Source organism: Ixodes scapularis, unplaced genomic scaffold (genome assembly GCF_016920785.2).
Source record: "Ixodes scapularis isolate PalLabHiFi unplaced genomic scaffold, ASM1692078v2 PGA_scaffold13__105_contigs__length_92229423, whole genome shotgun sequence".
Taxonomy (NCBI): domain Eukaryota; kingdom Metazoa; phylum Arthropoda; class Arachnida; order Ixodida; family Ixodidae; genus Ixodes; species Ixodes scapularis.
The window spans coordinates 84,552,226-84,571,409 of NW_024609839.1; the positions used below are offsets into that span (position 1 = coordinate 84,552,226).

The 19,184-nt window shown below is 47.8% G+C and overlaps 1 protein-coding gene across 2 annotated transcripts in view; it reads left to right on the top strand.

Annotated features, from left to right (window-relative positions):
• LOC8034773 (transcriptional regulator ATRX) overlaps positions 1-19,184 on the top strand; it is a 65,177-nt gene that overhangs the window by 19,671 nt on the left and 26,322 nt on the right. For both annotated transcript variants that reach the window (XM_040216198.3, XM_042290010.1), the window contains exons 9-17: positions 962-1,328; positions 2,044-2,169; positions 3,033-3,177; positions 4,411-4,526; positions 7,147-7,293; positions 7,728-7,908; positions 9,826-9,963; positions 17,250-17,425; positions 18,224-18,475. In XM_040216198.3, coding sequence (XP_040072132.2) covers positions 962-1,328; positions 2,044-2,169; positions 3,033-3,177; positions 4,411-4,526; positions 7,147-7,293; positions 7,728-7,908; positions 9,826-9,963; positions 17,250-17,425; positions 18,224-18,475 — 1,648 coding nt within the window. The remainder of the gene's footprint in view (positions 1-961; positions 1,329-2,043; positions 2,170-3,032; positions 3,178-4,410; positions 4,527-7,146; positions 7,294-7,727; positions 7,909-9,825; positions 9,964-17,249; positions 17,426-18,223; positions 18,476-19,184) is intronic.

Below are 19,184 nucleotides of genomic sequence, written 5' to 3' on the forward strand. Positions count from 1 at the left end.
CGTTAAAGCATCTGTGCATTAGGGAACTAGAATATTTGTGTTGATATCCTGTTCACTAAATTGGATTTTCAAGCAGCTTGATTGTGATCACGACTGAGGAAAAACGAAGCAAATCAGACATTGAATGTTTACACAGTGATAGGCTGTCAGGAAGTGTCATTGTAAATCAAATTTTTGTTGCAACGCATTTTGTCTTTAGAAGTTATGAGGCCCTAAAATTGCGGATTTTTGTGTCGCGTGAGAAAACTGTAGTGCCAATTTCCCTCACTTGTTTTCTAGAAGTTTAAATTGGTACTCTACACCGACTAATTAATTTTGATAGTAAACATGCTTACATGATTCCTGCTGACTTTTGTTCAATAGTACTAATGGAAACAGCACAAATATAACTAAGTTTATAGCACAGCTTCACAGCCTGAAAGGGCTGTGAAACTGCTAACTTTAGGTACTGATCACATGAATGCATGCCGGTATCATTAAAAAGGAACTTCACCGAATTGCTCCAAGCTTATGTATGTGCTGCTTCAAAGTGTGATTTTCTTGTTACAAAGGAGCTCCAGGACGAGGTTTTTTTCTGCTCCAAAATTACCTCCAATCTCAAAACTGGCTGGGCAACCCCTGTTTTCTGGAATGGTCTGTAGTCCCGAACGCATAAAGTTCAACTTTAAACACGTATAGTCTGCGGACTACAGTTCACGAAATACGGTACAGTAAATGACTTCTCTTGCCATAGCGAACGACCTGGAAAGAACACATCCCTACAAATCTACAGCTTAGCACATCCATTTGTGGCTTTGGAAGTTGAGCGAGCCACGCGGCAAATGTTAAAAATGGCAACCGGCCTACAGCTCTATTCTGAAACAATCTGTAGTCTGTACCGCGTAAGATTTCAGCTTTTAAGCCTGTATGGTCTTGTAAATAAGGCAGCGTGGAAGACTCGTTCGCTGCATCTTCCGTGCAGGAAACCCAAAAGCAAGCGGGTAGAGGCGTCGAGCGAAGACGAAGACAAACACGCCGACTCTAAGAAACCCGAGGTCACCTCCAGCAGCAGTCTCGGCTCGAGCAGCTCAAGCGAATCGGACGACTCGGACATCCAGCCGCGTCGCAAGAAGAAAAAGAAGCAGGCGTCTTCTTCGAGAGGATCGAGCGGAGATTCAGACGACTCGGACTTCAAGCCGTCCAAGAAGGGCAAGCGCGGTCGCAGAAACGCGTCTGCGTCGCCGGATTCCGGCAAGGCAAACAAGAAGAAGCGCCGTCGCATCAAGGTGGCCGCCTCCTCGGAAGACGACAAGGAGAAAAGTGACGACAGCGTTGAGATTATCAACTCGGTGAGCTCCCTTTGTTCCTTATGATAGAACAAGGTGGGAAGAAGGAATGGACTTACTTGTCCTTAAGGGCCGGTCCAGAGCTATTGTTTGCTTTGTTCGACTTTGATACGACTCCTGTGCAGGAATTGTCTCAAAGCAGGAGATGCCTTTTAATCAAACTCCGTAGTCCGTGAAATTTCTCCGTTCGTGCATTTTCCGTTAAACGTAGCTGGTGAATCGACATCACGTAAGCTGACATCGTGTGACCTATGCATCGGGTTAGTTTTCTCGCTAAACTTAGCAAAGCGACCGACATTGCATGACCCAACTTCACAATACCTAACATCTCGTGTCACGTGACACTTCTTACACTTCCTCTCCCCATTGTTCTCTCCTCCCTTCCTCTCCCTTCTAGTCCCCTTACCTCTTTAGGTTAAAGGGATGTTATGTTTTAAATTACACAGCAGGAATAGTTTCTCATTAGAGCCACCTCTCACTATGCTTGCGTCTCACCATTCAGCATATCATCTATACTGTTCAAAACAGAAAAAAGGTCCCTTTAAAACACGACGCGGTCACTAGCGGTGCCGCTGCATGTTTAGAGGCACAGCAGTACTTTCCTGTCAGAGTGACGATGGAATTGACAAACACAGCTGGTAGGGTCGCTGCAATTTTTCGACAGTCGGTTTGTGCGACCAGTGTCGAGCCTCTCCGCACGCCAATGTTTGCAATCCAGAGCCAGGAGGCGGGCAACAAGAGCCGCAAGAACCTCCGAAAGCTCCGGCCAGTCGGTGACGAGACGAGGGCGGCGGCTAAGGCGGAGGAGGAACGCAAGAAGAGGGTCCAGGAGCGCCAGAAGCTGGTAACTTGCCTTTCTCGGGGATTCTGGCATGCAGTCGCGCTATAGTCCAAAGAGAACGGCAGGACGTGTCTTTTGAGCACCCGGCCTGCAGCACACGCTCCGTGCCTTGCACCATGCTCCATACCTTCCTCCTTGCTTTGGTGCATGAGACGTAAAAACATTGTCAACGGTAGGAAGTCTGGTCTACTGAAGCTCATCCCCGTCGTTCTCACCCTGTCAGTGACTCCAGCGAGCTTGATGGTTTTCTCGCTCATTAAAATATTTCGGGCCGCGACGTGGGAGTAAATCCGTGAGATCAACGCAACGAAAACGCGAAACGAAAGTGCAGCAATGTCGGCTGCGGGCGTAAGTGGCGGTATCGCTACTTACGCACGCCGGTGTGATCTGGTCTAACAAATGAACATTAGTCTGAACGATGCAGTCTTGGCCTGCAGTGCGCGCCTTTAATTAAAAACAAAAGGTAACTCGTACAATTCAAAGAGCCACTTGAAGAGTTGAGGTAGGCCCAATCTAGACTTTGGTGATAGACACGCAGGAATTATTTCGATAGTTTGTTCTCAGCCCTAGCATGATTCCTCAAGTTGGATTTCTGAATTAAGTTTGCATTTTCATCTTTAAAGGACCTTATTTGTAAGACTTGCCCCACGTTTTACTAGCAAGAAAAAGCCACGGTTGCCGGGAATCTCCCGCGAGCGTTGAACATTAAGGGAGTCGTCCAGTTTAGTAAGGAACTTTTTAGCAACTCAAACAAGCTGGACGCGAGAGATTTAGGAGGCATTTTAATGGTTCAGTCTCGTACGTAAGGAGAATGCCTCTTCAGTTTTTTTGGAATAAGAATCCGACAGCAGAGTGATTCATCGCAGTTCAATGAGATCCGAGGCGGCGCTCCGGAGTGTGGCAACACGACCCTGGAGGAACTGGTGCTAGAGATGGACCTCAAGACCAAGGAGCCGCTGGTGACGGTGAATCAGAAGTTGGTCAAATGCATGAAGCCTCACCAGGTCGACGGTAAGCGTTCGGACAACTGGCGCAGGGGGGGTGCCGGCAGTTCGCTTCAGAGCGGCAGTCGCAGTACACGTGCATCGTGCAAGAGACGGTCTGCAGAGACTTTCTAAGGCGTTCCTTGTATCCTGTCACATCAGTCGTACAAAAGCTGTGTGCAAACATGTTGGAAGCCCACATATGTATTGGCGACGGGCCAAACTTCTGCCGAATCCAAATTTCGGCGCCGAATCTCGGGTTTCAACAAAGCCAAAGTTTTGCCAAACTTTTCGAAAGGTTCGGCAGAAATACATTGTTGCCAGACTTCAGTTTTTTTCGGGCAACAAAAGCTCTAAGGTTTTTCTTCTAAATGCATGTTGACACGGTTATTACTAAATAAGGGGATATTCTATGAAATAATTTTATCGATATCATTTTTGTGTGTTTACTGAAAATTTTACAGTGACATCTTGCGAAAGTATTGTGACAAGGTTGGGTAGTAGTTTCGGTTTTGAGGCCTCATCAGCGCAAGCCGTCAAGTGGTAAAAAAATACTACAACAAAAATATTTTTTTTTTTGCAGTTACCCATTAATTTTTTAAGTGCCACTTAAAAAAAAAAAAAAAAAAAAGCAACCTGAAAGTGCCATATGTTTTTATTAAGGAGTTTAGTCCTCTAGTATCACAAATGAAATTTCAAAAGTATATTACACAAAAATCGGTGGCAGCGAAAAAAGAAGGCGCCAACTAAAACGAGTGCTGCCACTTATGATCAGCGCTGCAAACTACTCGGACGAGCCTAACCCGTCTGTGGTATTGAAAGCTACCGGAAAACCACTGTACAAGCTGAGCTCGTCCATGGCATTTTTGCGCAGAAAGCGGCCAACGAGCTCAGCTCGTCGAAGGCACTTAAAGGGTTAAGGTGCCTGCTCTTGTCCAGCAGGTCGAACGGTGTTTTTTCTTCATGGCATGGCGTGCAGTGAAGGAAAAGGGCAGTGTGCAAAGGGGGAGTAAAGGGAGTTTTGAAAGAAAGGGTGCTAGGAGAGCTTCCTTAACTCCAGTTATGAAAGAATACAAGACAGCGTCATCTAGAAATGTAAGCAAGACACGAACACAGCAGATGCGGACCGCAACGGAGTAACAGCCGGCTGATCGGATGCTCTGACCTGATTGTTTGGTTGCTTTCAATGTCGACGTGCTAACTAACCCTGGTGCACTGAGGTGGGAATTTTTATGTTTCGTATTGTGGCCGTCTGTGGCAGGTGTCAAGTTCATGTACGATTGCACCATCGAATCCCTGGAGATGCTGAAGAAGGACCCCAAGAAGGGTTCTGGCTGCATTCTTGCCCACTGCATGGGGCTGGGAAAGACCTTCCAGGTACGTCCACGCATGCAGGCTGCCGTCTGGACCACAATAGTAAATTCCCAGTTGTACTCGGCACAGATACCCAAGGTACTCCTGTAGCGTCTGCTGTTTTTTGATAGCAAATGATTCTTTTCAGACACCTAGGTATGTTACCTTGCTGCACCTCTGACTGCTATGAAGTTATTTACTTGTGGCTCAGTGTAGTATAAAAAAAGTATTTAGAGATTGCAAGATTTCTTGGAAAAAAAGTTGCAGTTTTTTGCTGCAGCTTGCGAAGAAGTAACAGCGATGGCTGTTGCAGTGCATAGTTTCATCCACTTTTATGCGTATCCACTCTTCATACGGTCGATCACTGACAATGCAGCCTTGTGGTCACTCATGTATGTGGAAAGGGAACACTGCACATATGAGGGGTGATCAGAAAGTTTTGCAACTGCTATAACAAAAAGTCTGACAGTGATGCGTCTATAACCGTTGGTATAGCTCATCTCTCTAGCCAAACATGTTCGTAATATGAAGACTTACGGTTCTGCTTTAGATCTCCACCAGTCAGTTAAACATGGCGTCCTCCCCCGGTTTCAAGCTTGAGTACCGGAGCGTGATAAAGTTTTCCTGCAAAGAAGGGAGTTCCGCCAAGGAAATTCACAGTAGAATGGTGAATGTGTATGGCGATGAATGCCCTTCATATGCTTTAGTAACTGGTTGGTTCAACGAGCTTAAATGCGGTCGTGTGGACGTGCAAGACTACCCAAGGTCAGGGTGACCCAGCACTTTGACCGATTTGGATGATTCAGCCCGAGCTGAGAGCCTCATCATGAAGAATCGCCAAATTAAGGTGTCTGAAGTTGCTACAGAATTGAGCATTTCATATGGCAGTGCTTTCACAGTCATCCATAACGTTTTAGGTATGTGGAAGGTGTCGGCACGATGGGTGCCACAGAACCTCTCTATGCAGGATTGACAGCACCACTTGCATTTGTCAAGGGAGCTGATCTACGAAAGCGACCCAGAAGATTTTCTCGCCCCCCTTGATCCTGGGGATGAGACATAGTTTTCTCTGGGTACCCCGAATCGAAACAACAGTCTATGCAGTGGAGGCATTCGGGGTCCCCCCCTCCGAAAAGATTCAAGACGCAACACTCGGGGAGGAAAGTGATGGCGACAGTTTCTTGGGATGCAAAAGGGATCCTACTGACTGGTTACCTGGAAAACAGCAGGACAATAAAGGTTCGTTCACACTCTTGCGACCGAGTAAGACCAGACCGGTTTTAGGCCTCTTGCGATCTCTTAGGACCAGCTCCGCTGTAGTGCATTCGGTCCTAAGAAGTCGCAAAAGGCTTAAAAACCGGTTTGGGCTCTCTCGGTCTCACTCGGTCGCAAGAGTGTGAACGGCGCTTAACAGGCGAATACTATGCCAACGTTCTCCGCAAACTGGTGAGACTGTCGTGCAAAAACGACGCGGATGGGTGAAAAACGTTCTCCTCCCGCATGACAACACCCCCGTTCACAGGTCTCGCACTGCCCAGGCTGTCATTCGAGAGTGCTTTCGAAGAGCTTGACCACCCAACCTACAGTCCTGATCTGGCCTCTAGTGCATTAGTGTGAGGGGGGGATTATGTTGAAAAATAAATATTTTTCAAAACCCTGGTAGTTTTCGTTATATGCTAGTTGCCAAACTTTCTGATCACGCCTCGTACGGGTCGACGTCCCTGCCCAACACTTAATTGAGACGGGTACCGTTACGAGTGGCGGGTTACTTTGTGTGTGATAGTAAAGTGCAATCCACTTATAACAATGCTTTGTGCCGTAAAGCCCTTAATCAACAACTTATGATAATGAGAACAACCGAAAATGTAATGATTATAACCTATTATTATTCTATCTGGACTAGAAATAGCGTTTCTAGTCTAAAAACTAACTGTTACAAGCAGTATGTTGTTACGTCTGGTATCGTTGCGAGTGGGCCGCTGTCTACCTTTGAAGACGAGGCAGCCAGAGCCGAGTGCACTCACTTTGCCCGACGTCGCATGGTGAACGCGTGAGCGCATACGAAGCTGTTTTCTGTCTCGCACAGCGTCGATGTTGTGAACGCAGCTGGGAAGTCCTCGTAACGGCTGTTGTTGGCAACCTTTAGTTATTATTTCTCGCGGGACACTCTTTTCATGATGTGTGGGTGTGCACAGTAGGCTAGACTTCCCAGGCGAAGATCGGTCCACTTCCAGCTGGATTATGGAACTGGAAATGAGGCAGTCCAGCTAGATTCCAGCTGGGACCAATTGAATTCCAGCTGGGTGCAGTTTGATTCCAGCTGGGTGCAGTTGGATTCCAGCTGGGTGCAGTTGGATTCCAGCTGGGTCCAGTTGGATTCCAGCTGGGTCCAGTTGGATTCCAGCTGGGTCCAGTTGGATTCCAGCTGGGTCCAGTTGGATTCCAGCTGGGTCCAGTTGGATTCCAGCTGGGTCCAGTTGGATTCCAGCTGGGTCCAGTTGGATTCCAGCTGAAATGCCTCATTTCCAGTTCCATAATCCAGCTGGAAGTGGAGTGATTTTCACCTGGGCTAGCTGTTCTTGTAAGCCTGCCGCCATTGTGAAACTCGTGTTTATGTGGAGCTCGGGTGCCGGCGTTGCCGCAGGTGATCTCGTTCCTGCACACGGTATTGAGCCACAAGGATTGCGGCAAGATCCTGCGGACTGCCCTCATCGTGTGCCCTTACAACACCATCCTCAACTGGGCTCACGAGTTTGAGCGCTGGCTCGAAGACAAGGGACTCGACCTCACCGTGAGCTGCGTTTAATTTTCGGCGACGGCTAGGGTCGATAGTGGCTCGAAGACATGCCTGGCAGAATAAAAGATCTCACGAGCGTTCCCTTTGCAGTCTAGTAATCGTAGAATGCAGCAGAGTTCACCCTGCACGTAGCATTTATAGGGCCTCTTTGCGCTTCTTTTTCCGGGTAGTGTAAGGGGCTTATTGAAGGGCACATTGCGAGGGTCTTGTGAATATTAAAACCATCGGTGTCGCGTGACGTGACGTTGGGTATCCCCTGATGTTGACGTCGTGTGTCGTCACAGGGGACGTATAAGTGCGACACATTTAGAGCAGCTTTGGGACGATGTCACAGTGTCGCTGACATCTAGGCTCCATCCCGGTGCAGTCCTATAGTTATGTAAGTAAGGCTTTAGTTAGTCACAAAACCCCTTTTATTTTCGTGGCAGGTGCACGAAATGTCGTCTGTCAAGGACAACCACTCGCGGGTGGAGATCCTGGAGTACTGGCAGAAGAAGGGAGGCGCCTTGATCATGGGCTACGACATGTTCCGTCGGCTGACCAACGAGAAGGCCAAGGGGGTCAGCAAGAGGCTCAAGGAGCGGCTGAGGAAGGCGCTGCTCGATCCAGGTAAGCCAATATTGCCGAGAACGATTGAACCATGTGAACGGCCTTGTCTACCTCAATGCAACGTCCAGGGTGCCTGCCAACCCGGAAAACCTGAAATTGTAGGGGAATTTCAACATGTGTGAAAATGTCGGGGAAATTGTAGGAAAATTGTTCAAGTATGAGAGAACCACCAAATTGGACGGCGCAGAAACACGCAGCGAAGTGGAAGGGTGCGACGTCCAGTGGCAAGAATGGCCTTCGTGCTCGGTGGCAGTTGTCCGAGGCGTCTGTGGGTAACGTGAATTGCCATCCGATTTACAGAGCTAAACAGGAACAGCTCTAAACACTGCTGCCTCTGTGGTTTCTTTTTTTTTTTTTTTGTAATGGTCAGTTGATTTAAGCAAAACGATCATAGAAAACCTGAACAAGTCGGGGAATATATTCCATTTAAAGACGTCTCCGCTTTTTTTTAAATGCAACTTTTTCGGGAGTTCTTGTTTAGGTTGCGCTTGCAAACAAGTGCAGGGCATACAGTGCAATCCACCTATAACTATACCACATATAACAATATATTGCTTATAACAATCAGTTTCTAGTGTTTGAAGACTAGAAACGATCAGTTTCTAGTCCAGATACAATGATAATCGGTTATAACAATTAAAATTTTGGGTTTTCTCGTTAACGTTATAAGTGGATTGCACTGTATTCGAAGTGACAAAAAGATTGGGCTAGCGTTCCAGCCAACTGAGTTTATCGAAACGATGCTCCAGGGGTTCCCAGTCGTGTAGGCTACGTCTCAAGCCTTACCCGAGTAATCTGTCTCCTATGGCAGCGGGTAAAACCACCTGACATCGAGTAAACGATCTGCGACTTGGTTTTGGAACGGCCGGGATAATCACCTGGACACTACGCGGATTGGCTTCGTCTTGGGCTACGGCAAGAAGAAAACATAGCAGCGGTGACGCTGGGGTGGCTCCACCAGCTCCTTTTGCTGACCTTCCTTTTGGCCTGTATATTGAGTTCAAAATTGCTTACCCCTTTCAGTTAGATATCAAAAATATTGTTTTTATTAATCACTGCGATCGCTGTAAGTCTAGTCCAGGTGCCCTAAAAGAATATGTTCCACGCATCGTAATTTGTGCCGATCATGTTTTTGTGGAAATTGCTTCCACACAGCATAGCGGTAGAGCACATGGGGCTTTGTTAACAGTGATATGTAACTTACATTTGCTTTGACACGAATATGATTACAAAATCACAGGGAGAACTTCAAAACCGCTGTAGGCAATTTCTTGGGGAGGGAGATGTTGTGGGGTGTTCGGCTGGTCATATACATAAAATCTTCCATGCCTTCACTGCTTTGCAAGTGTTACCCTCTCATTGCACACACTCTGGGGAGAAAAAAACAAACAAACAAAAAACTTCCACTTCATCTTCTGTGTATTAACATTTTCATCCTTTAACATCAGAATACGGAGTTCATTTTAACGCCAAGGACGAAGATGCGGAGAAGCTCCTATTTACGCTCGCACTCTGATAATAACAACAAGTATACCTTCCTGGTGCAATCAATTTCTGCATTGAAAACAGCAAATTGCAATAACCACACAAAAAAAAAAAAAAAAAAAAGCACTTCATTCTTTCAGAAAGCAGACGACAAACAGATCACGTGACGTATTTACTCGATTTGATCCGACATTACGCCTAGTCGAAGAGGTTAGCGTGAATAATTACTCCGAAGTAAACAACCCGCTTCGTGAACGCGAGTTCTGACGTCATAGAGTAAGCGCAAGTAAGTTTTGGAACGCCACGGCACGAAACCTTTACGCCAATGTCGGATTGAGTAAATTGTGGAACACAGCCGTATTGTTTTTCTTTTTTTTTTTTTTTTTTAATGTCGGCGACGTTCTTATGGTTTGCCGCGATGCGTCCTTTTAGGTCCAGACATCGTGGCGTGCGACGAAGGGCACATCCTGAAGAGTGACAAGACTGGCCTGTCAATCGCCATGAACTCCCTCCGGACGGGCCGGCGGATCGTCCTCACCGGTACTCCCCTCCAGAACAACCTGCAAGAGTGTGAGTTTTCTGTAAAATTTGGGGGGAGGGTTCAGTCAGTGCCACCTGGAAGACCTTCCCGCAATGTCAACAGCATCCATGCAGCCCCGCCTAGCTCGCTTCTGCTCTTGCAGCGTCTCGCAACAAGCGCGACGCTAGCACACGAACCACCAAGTTGCCCGCGTCTGCCGCTTTGCAACGACTTTCGTCCGGCTTCGGCGTGTTTTCCGCCTGGGGCGGATATGGCCGAGGCCTTGCCTTGTAGCCGGTACCGCCTGCTTTTACCGCCATTTGCTAAAATTGGCATTACCGGATCATAAGGTCTATTTTTTTTTCGGTCTCTTGCTTCTCGGCCAGCTCAAGATGACGGGGCATTGCGGTTCACCATCTTCTGTACCGGCGGGCCCAGACTGCTGACACGACTTTGATGAATGCTAAGAAGCAGAAATGCGGGCGTTGTGCGTTGTATAAAGCAAAGCTAAATGATTTAATTACTTCGACGCTTTATGGCAACACAAGCACGCCTAACCTGGTTATGAATTGAACCAGCTGGGTATATATACCGTAAAACACCGGGGGAGTGCCTACCCCAGTTTTACTGAAAACAGGGTTAATCTAGACATGGGCACTTGTCCGGTTAAATTGGGCGCTTAATGTATAATGTGCAGAATTCCCAAGTTCAAGGAATGTTAATAGTGGACACTTGAACGAGGTGGGTGCTTCTGAAGTATTTTGCGGTAGATATCTAAATATGTTCAGCTAGTTAAAATCATAAGCATGGCTCAGCTAGTTCAGCTCCAATCCGGCCTAACATGTCTTCTGCTTTGCTTTAAAACTTTGCTCTTCTATTTGTTTATTTATTTAAATACCTCTAAAGGTCCCAGAAAGGCATTACGAAGAGGGAGGATACGTGTAGCATTTACATAGTTGTACATGTAAACGTTACAACGTGTAACGTTTACATGTTGTAAAAATGGACACATCTCCACGTGGTGAATGATGTTGATCGGGGTAAAGCTCTGGTGGTGCTGATGATGCTGATTTTATTGTTCATAGGTAATACTGTTTTTTCTTTTATTGCTCCTAAGTAGTGCTGAGTTCCGGGTTGCGTTTCGACTTCATTATTACTGCTTTATGGTCGGTGAAATGCAGAACCAGTCGTTCTTCTGGCGGATCAGCTTGGATCCGCTAGAAGCCGTGGGAACGCTTCTCCACCGCTTAAGTCAACGGTCCATGTCATAAAGAGAATGTGTGGTATGGATCGTGGTTATATACGCAGTTGAGCATTTGACCGCAGCACCCTCTCGTCTATGAACGTTAAGCCAATGCATGCAAAGTTTAACGCGATTATATACGCATTTGGCCGCAGCGCCCTGAGCGGCTACATGCAACGTTGGAGTGTAGCGTAGTGTTTAAGACGTCTGCCTCGTAAGCAAGCGGTCCTTAGTTCGAACCCCGGTGCAGGCGTATGTTTTTTTTTAAAAGTGGGCCGATCCCGGAGGCAGTGCGGTTGATGTGAGCACAGACGCCATACAAGGCTAGACCCTAAGGAGCTTCACACCTAAAAAGACAAATATAAAAAGGGACACAGAATCATGCTAAACAGAACTTAACGAAGAATAGCATGGCTCATGGTCGCATACACAGGCATTTCAGTCACGCATACACTCAAACAAAAAAAAAAATACAGGGGCTGCTTAAGAACCAAAACATAAACACAAAGCGTTTGTCACGGCAATGGTCCACGCAATAATGCTACAAAACCGTCGTGGTTTCTGGTGGGAGCAATTTCACCTGACAGCCGTTCCAGTCGGACGTAGCCTGTAGTAGCGGGGAGAATTTATACAAGTTAATGCTGGCGAAGGGAATATGGGCTTCATTAGCGCGATCATGACGAGGAAAAATACGAGTGGGACAGTGGCGTAGCCAGGATTTTATTTCGGGAGGGGTTCAACGGCATCCCCCCTCCCCCCTCAATGACGGAGGGTGAACTCACCGACACGGACGCTCGGGCAAAAATTAGGGAGGCGCTGTTAAGATTAAACGGCGCAACGCTGCATTGTCATTTTTTCAAAACGGAGCAGGCTTCATTTACAGGAATACCGGCGGGGTGGCTCACTGTTCTACTGTTGTCGTGATTGCGGCCCACCAACTTTAAAAGCTCCCTCACAACACACAACTCCCTCCGCTTTTCGAAGTAGCACTGCAATACCAACGTGTGAAGGCCAGACAAAACACAAGGATAGCTCTACTTTCACAAAAAAATAAATAAAAAATTAAACAGCAAAAAACAATTTTTTTTTTTGACACTGAAAAATTGGAGCAACCGACCACGCACAAACACCAGGGGTCCATATTTAGGGCGAAGGTAATTCTGAATCTGAACAATCACAAAACCAAAATCTATTATCTATTAAAGGTTTAACCAATTCGTGCTACAGTACCAGATGCTGAAGGAAAAAGAGTGTTATCTTCGCTAGACCGTTTTATCTTGCAGCGTGGTCCAAAGGCAGCAGCAGCATATCTTCGGGGTAAGGAGACGTCATCAGTCCGAACTCGTCGTTCCCTCACTCGAAGAAATGACATGACGCACCACACAGAAACTACACGCCGAACGTGGAAAGGAACTTGACTAGCCTTTTGCCTGTGCGAAGTGAGAATATGAAGGCTTGTCTCTTCAAATTTCTGATGTTCTGTGCAACGAAGAGATTAAGCTAATAGTAATAAGGAATTGCTGCCACCTTGACATAGAAAGCAAGACGGACTTCATCGCATCCGTGAGCGACGATTTTCGCAAAGTCAGGAAAACTTCACCAAAAATAGGGAACTTTTAGGCGTCCAATGCAAGAGGGAGGAACGTGAAGCGCCCGTCACGTCTGCGGTATACAGGCGGTCGCCCTTTGTCCGGAGGCACTATTTCAGAACGTCCATCGTCTCCTCAACATCCTATAGTGGCTCTGCCTTTCACAACGGCGAAAGCTGAGCGCTCGTTCTCTTCACTGCGACGGTTGAAAACATACCTGAGAGCGTCCACTTCGAGTGAGCGACGCAGCCGATGCTACGGGCGCGAGCATGTGCCCTGAGCAGTGCTTGCACTGCATGAGCGTGCGTGCTTGGCAGGGGCGCTGAAAGCCCGGAGCTGGCACTTGTAGCATCGGTTACGTCTGGACCTAAGCTGAAACGAATTGTAGCGTTTTTGAATGTTCACCGCGACATTAAATTTCAAGCGGAGGACGTCCGGAATATTTTTTTTCCCGTGAACGCAGGCGGCTTCATTTTAATGTGTAGGCCCTTGGCATAAATAAGATGATAAAGAGAACCTGCAAATTGCATTCTAATATAACTAGTCACAGTTACCTTTTTATTTGCGGTAATTTCTAGTCGAAAGCACGTAATTCTGGTCACAAAAGGTGTGCGTGAGCGCAGCGCCACCCGTTGCTTACAGTGTGATTGTTTTTTTTTACAATTAATTTAGTATTCCTTACATCACTGACATTGCTTTATATTATCACCTTGTGTTTGTTTTATTATTTTCACACTGGTTTGATTGAACTGTGTATTTCAGTGAGGAAAGTTTGTTATTCTTTGCCTTGAAATTGCCATCTTTCACTGCACAAACGTTTTGAAATATTCATTCTCTATATATTTGAGATCAAGTTCCGCATTCCATCGAATAAACAGGAATTAAGCAATATTCCATATTTTATTAATTTGAGCTTTCTCTACCCCACAAAAAAGTTTTCCGAAATCCTATAAGTTGGAGATGGTCCGTGCTCCTCCGTTGCTCCGTGCCTCGTGCAAAACCGAGCAGGCCCCGTTGGGGGAGGGGGGGGGGGGGTTAGGTAGCTTAAGCATTGTTGTAGATTACGGGAATTCAACTACCAGAAGAGGAAAGAGACGACAGGAAAACACGAGACCACGAACGGCAGGATCGGGGCACGAGAGAATAAAACGGCCACCAACGAAACGGACGCGCTCGGGTTCTTTCCTCAACATAATTTGGTGCCGAAACCCCTTGAGAAGCCATGGACCGCCTCCGCAGAACCCGTGGCGTTGTCCGCTCCGCCGTCTCTCGCACTCTCGCCCAAATCGACGCTCTCCTGGAGAACCCGGATTCCACTGAAGTCCAACTGCGAATCCCACTTGAGTACCTCACGCAAAAGCAAGCCGCACTCAAAGACCTCGACAGCGACATCCTCGCGGCCATCACGGACGACGCTTTGGAGGACGAAGTGGAGGGTGCAGAAGAATACCGGCTACGCATCAGCACCTCTCTCACGCGTCTCCACTACACCCTAGACACTTTCGCCACCAACCCTCAACCTCGGCTCCCGGAGGCACCTCCCGTCAACCCTCCATCAACCGCAACAATAGTAAGGAGCCACCGGACCGTCGCCCTTCCAAAACTGCAAGTCCCCATGTTTGCCGGTAACCTCCGCGATTGGCAGGGATTTTGGGACCATTTTAATGTTACCATCCACGCAAACCCTGATCTCCCACCAATAGAAAAATTCAAATATCTCATGACGTATCTAACAGACCACGCTAAACGCGCCGTCGAGGGAATTCGACTCTCCGACCAAAACTACGAACTCGCAGTACGAACACTTCAGGATCGGTTTGGACGACGTGACATTCTAATCGACGATCACATTGATCAGCTTTTGAACTTACCTGTGATTAACACCTCCAGCGACGTGGCAAAACTTCGTCAGCTTCACGACGCAATACGTTTCCGCACAACGTCTCTTGAAGGGTTGGAGGTTCCACCTAGCAGCTACGCAGTCGTTCTCCATCGAGTTCTCATGCGCTGCCTTCCCGCTGACCTGGCTATCCTTTACCGTCAGAAGCTGAGAGAATCCACACCACCATCTTCAACGAGTACACCAGACCTGGCTCCAGAAGACCAAGTTAATATTATCATGAAGTTTTTGAGGATACAAGTCGAAATACGAGAAGATGGCCAAATAGATCGAGCAAGTTACCGCTTTCGACGAGGGCTATCGCCAACGACACCTTAAGAATCAGTTTCGGCAAATCACCCTTCAACTCTCGCGCTATCGACGGAATCGGAAGGCTACCGATCAACTGCTTGCCCCTTCTGTGGTTCCCCGGAGCACGAACTCCAAAACTGCCAGGCCCCACTTTCAACACAAGATAAGCGAACCAAGCTTGCACGAGCGCGCTGTTGCTTTAAATGTGGGAAGCGAAATCACATCGCTCGTGTTTGCCGTTCAGGCAGAAGCTTGTCGTGTTCCACATGTGGGGGTCATCACTTGACCATCCTTTGTGAACTGTCACGTCCCCTGCCAGTCCCATCGTACACTCCGCAACCTGGAGAGCCCCCTGAACACGCCACATCCATTGTTAGCGCGCCAGCTAGCAACTCCTGTTCTTCTCCTGTCCTCCTCCAAACAGCTAGAGCGTGGGCGTCAGGGACACCAAGAAATGTTCTCGTAAGACTCTTGCTAGATACTGGCAGCCAGCGCACGTTCATCAGACGGGATGTTTCTGAAGAACTCGGCTGCGAAGTTGTAGGCCGAGAAGATCTAACCATCTACACATTTGGCAATACAGCTACCAAACACTCCTGTCGACGCGTGGCTGTGACCCTTCAGGGCCATCGTAGCAATCAGAAGGTGACATTTGAAGCACTGGAAATTCCCGAGCTGTGCACGTTATCGCACCAGCAACTTGATGATCATCTGCTGACGCAACTTCATTCAAACGGATTTCAGGCCGCAGACATTCCTCCAGATTCTGACACAAGAGTGGACAATAACATAAGCGTCCTAATAGGCTCAGATGTCTACTGGCGAGTGGTCAAGGGAAGGATCCAACGCATGAGTCGAACCTTAACCGCCGTTGAAACCATTTTTGGCTGGGTGGTTCAAGGGACCTACTCTGGGAGTATCTGTCACCCTTCAACCAGAACGCGGCCAGCAGGCTTTACAAGGCGTCCAGCTTCGACGATCTGCTGCGGGCTCCATCACCTACCTCTTCTCGGGACACTCCGAGGGGGAACGGAAGACAGTGCGTCGCAAGAGTTCGGGACCAAATCGTGTGCCCGAGATGGAACAAACGCTGCCTCAGGGCCTGGGCTGCGGCTCGGCAAGGGAGTTCTGCTGCTCGGCCATGGGACAGGCCCCGTCTCATCGTTGCGGGGGCGGCTGGCCCCCCGGGCAGCCCCCGCCGCCATCCCTGCCACCACCGCCGCCCCCGACACCCGTTCCGGCCCCGAGGCACTCCCTGGGGCGGAGGGACTACCACCACCTGGGTCCCGTCTACGCCAACAACCAGGCACTCTCGCCCAGGTTGCAGATGGGCGCAGACGACACGACACCCATACCCGAGGAGCAGGATGAGGAACGCTCTTGCGAGGGCACCCTGATCGACCTGGACTGCGACGGCGACTGCGTGGCGCCCGTGTGTCGGCGGAGCGCCTCGTCTCCCAACGTGAGCTCGCGCGCTCTGGTGCTGTCGGACCTGGACTTGTTCCCGCAGACCGTGCCGCTTCCAGACGGAGCTCGGAGTTCGTCCTCTACTCTCTATTTAATTGGCTTGCGAAAACGTTTCTTTTCTTTCTGCTTGTGTGTTAACGGCTTTTTTTGACCCCGCCCTTTTTTTGGGATTTTGTTTTCACAGTACTGTCACTGACCCCTCGTGTATTGTCTTGTCTCTCATTTCTTCGGCCGGCGCGGGAAGTTGTTGTAGATTACGGGAATTCAACTACCAGAAGAGGAAAGAGACGACAGGAAAACACGAGACCACGAACGGCAGGATCGGGGCACGAGAGAATAAAACGGCCACCAACGAAACGGACGCGCTCGGGTTCTTTCCTCAACAAGCATTTCGGGAGGGGTTTCAACCCCCCAAACCCCCCCTCTGCCTACGCCGCTGGAGTGGGATGACATTATTTTTGTGAAATTCAATTGATGCGTGATAGATTTTATGGAAGTAGGATAGCATAACAAGATACATGTTTCCTGCTGGAGCAATAATAATCCTATCGACGTTTTAAGTGGAGTTACGCTTACAGGTGTATAACTTTTTAGTATGAACTGAGTTGCCCTGTTTTTTTAGAGATTCTAGCCTGTCAATAAAATGTTTCTGGTGCGGGTTCCTAACTATAGGTGCATACTCCAACTTAGGTAGTTTAGTTTCTGGGTTTGCCATATACAAATGCCTCCGTAAAAATCCTAAAGATTGGTTAGCTCTGTTAAAAATGTACTCTATGGTATCATTCTAGAAAAGATTGGTAGCTAGATGAACTCCCAGATATTGATATAAAGTTTTGTTTCCTGCAGACCACTGCATGGTGCAGTTTGTGAAGCCCAACCTGCTGGGAACCAAGAAGGAGTTCACCAACCGCTTTGTGAACCCGATCGCCAACGGCCAGTGTGCCGACTCAACGGCCCTGGACGTGAGGCTGATGAAGAAGCGGGTGCACATCTTGCATCGCCTGCTGAATGGTTGCGTCCAGGTCACTTCCCTTTTACAGCTACAGCCAATGTTGGAGAGGTTTCTGGACGTGCTTGGGAATCCGCCATATTTGCCGAGGAAATTTCTCTTCTAAATGTTTCGCAATCTCCACAAAGTCTTTCATTACGTCTAAAAGCAATTGCACTTTGCGGACAAGCCTTCCATGACCAACCGACTTTCGTCGTAGCATTATTCAGGTGCTAACTTATAATATCGTATACATGACTTGCACTGACATCGCATCGCATACTTTTGACCACCATGAAAGAGAGAGAGGAAAGCTGCTTTTGCAGGAAGTTTGAGCGACGGGTTAATATTCTATAATCTTCTGGGAGGAGGATAGTAATGGGGGGTCTCGGCAACTCTGGGAGACACAAAAGAGGGTCCTGGTAAGAGGAAAGTTCCTTCTTCCCCTTTTCTCTGGTGACCATCGGATTCGTTCAGCGCAACACTCCCTGTATGTATAATACAAGTAGCTACTATACAATAGATGCTGCTTCATTGGTTGCAAACAGCAACAGATGTGAAAGTGCATAAGGTTTGTTCAGAGATTGCATTTAGAAGAAGGGAAATGCCTGGGTGGCTCCAAAGCAAAGCGCCGGCCCACAGATCCCCAGGTGGCGGGTTTGAATTCTGGCCGAGGTGCCCGCAGTCCAACGGAGGCTTATTGCAGAGAAGACGTATGCAATATTTCGGTTGCACGTCAAAAGATCCCCAGGTGGTTCGAACGAATTCCCATACCTTTGCTTGGGCATGGTTCGGCATGTAAAACCCCCAAATTGGGTTCAATCATGCGCAGCGCTGCGACTACAACGCCCTGAAGCCCTTCCTGCCGCCCAAGTGCGAGTACGTGATCAGCGTGCGGCTGTCTGAGGTGCAAGTGCAGCTGTACCGCCACTTCCTGGACCACCTGGCCAGGGGGGGCCGCAACAGGAAGCCCACCCAGGGCATGTCCCTGTTCTGGGACTTCAACATGCTGCGCAACATCTGGACCCACCCCATGCTGCTCGTCATGAGCGCCGAGCGCGCCACGGCCAAGGAGCTCCTCAAGGTCAGACCAACATTCTTGACAAAATGCTCGATTTATCTTGATCCGTCGGATAAAAGTCAGTAGTGCCCTTCTATGATATGATCTATGATAATGTAGTGAGTGTGCAGGCGAGCTGGTGGATGTTAACCATTTTGTTCTTGTTTCTCTTTTCCTGCCTTAGTCTCTGGCTAAGAACAAAATGGTTAAAAAAGGGATCTATGTTTCAAAAGCTAATTTTTCGTAAAATTCAGAGGGCGCTCTTTCTACGTTTATTTTTCGCTGAAAATTTGGGGTTTATCGGAGCTCATTTGGTCTAGATTCCCAATTCTTTTAAATTTGCAGCTTGTTTTACAGGGTTTTTATATTTAAAGAATTAAAAAACATAAATAAATAAAGTCTGGGCACCATGACCCGTTTTCATGAAGGGACCTCGACGTGCTAAGAGGCGAACTCCTATTGTCAGTAGTTCTAGATATCAATGGAAACTGAAGTGGTGTCTCCTCGGGACCACTGACCCCATGCTCTTATAAAGCTTAGTTGTAAAACAGTCTTTTTTTTTATCGTTATTTGTCACCGTGATCTCGAAAGATTTTGTTTTTCGGATAAATCCGAATTGAAGGAAGATTTACGCGGAGAGTGTTTCTCGGTTTTTTTTTTAATTTGTCCGGAAACATTGAATCCTAGTTGTGGAGTGTTATTTAATTCAAAATTTTGTTGTTGCTTATGTAAT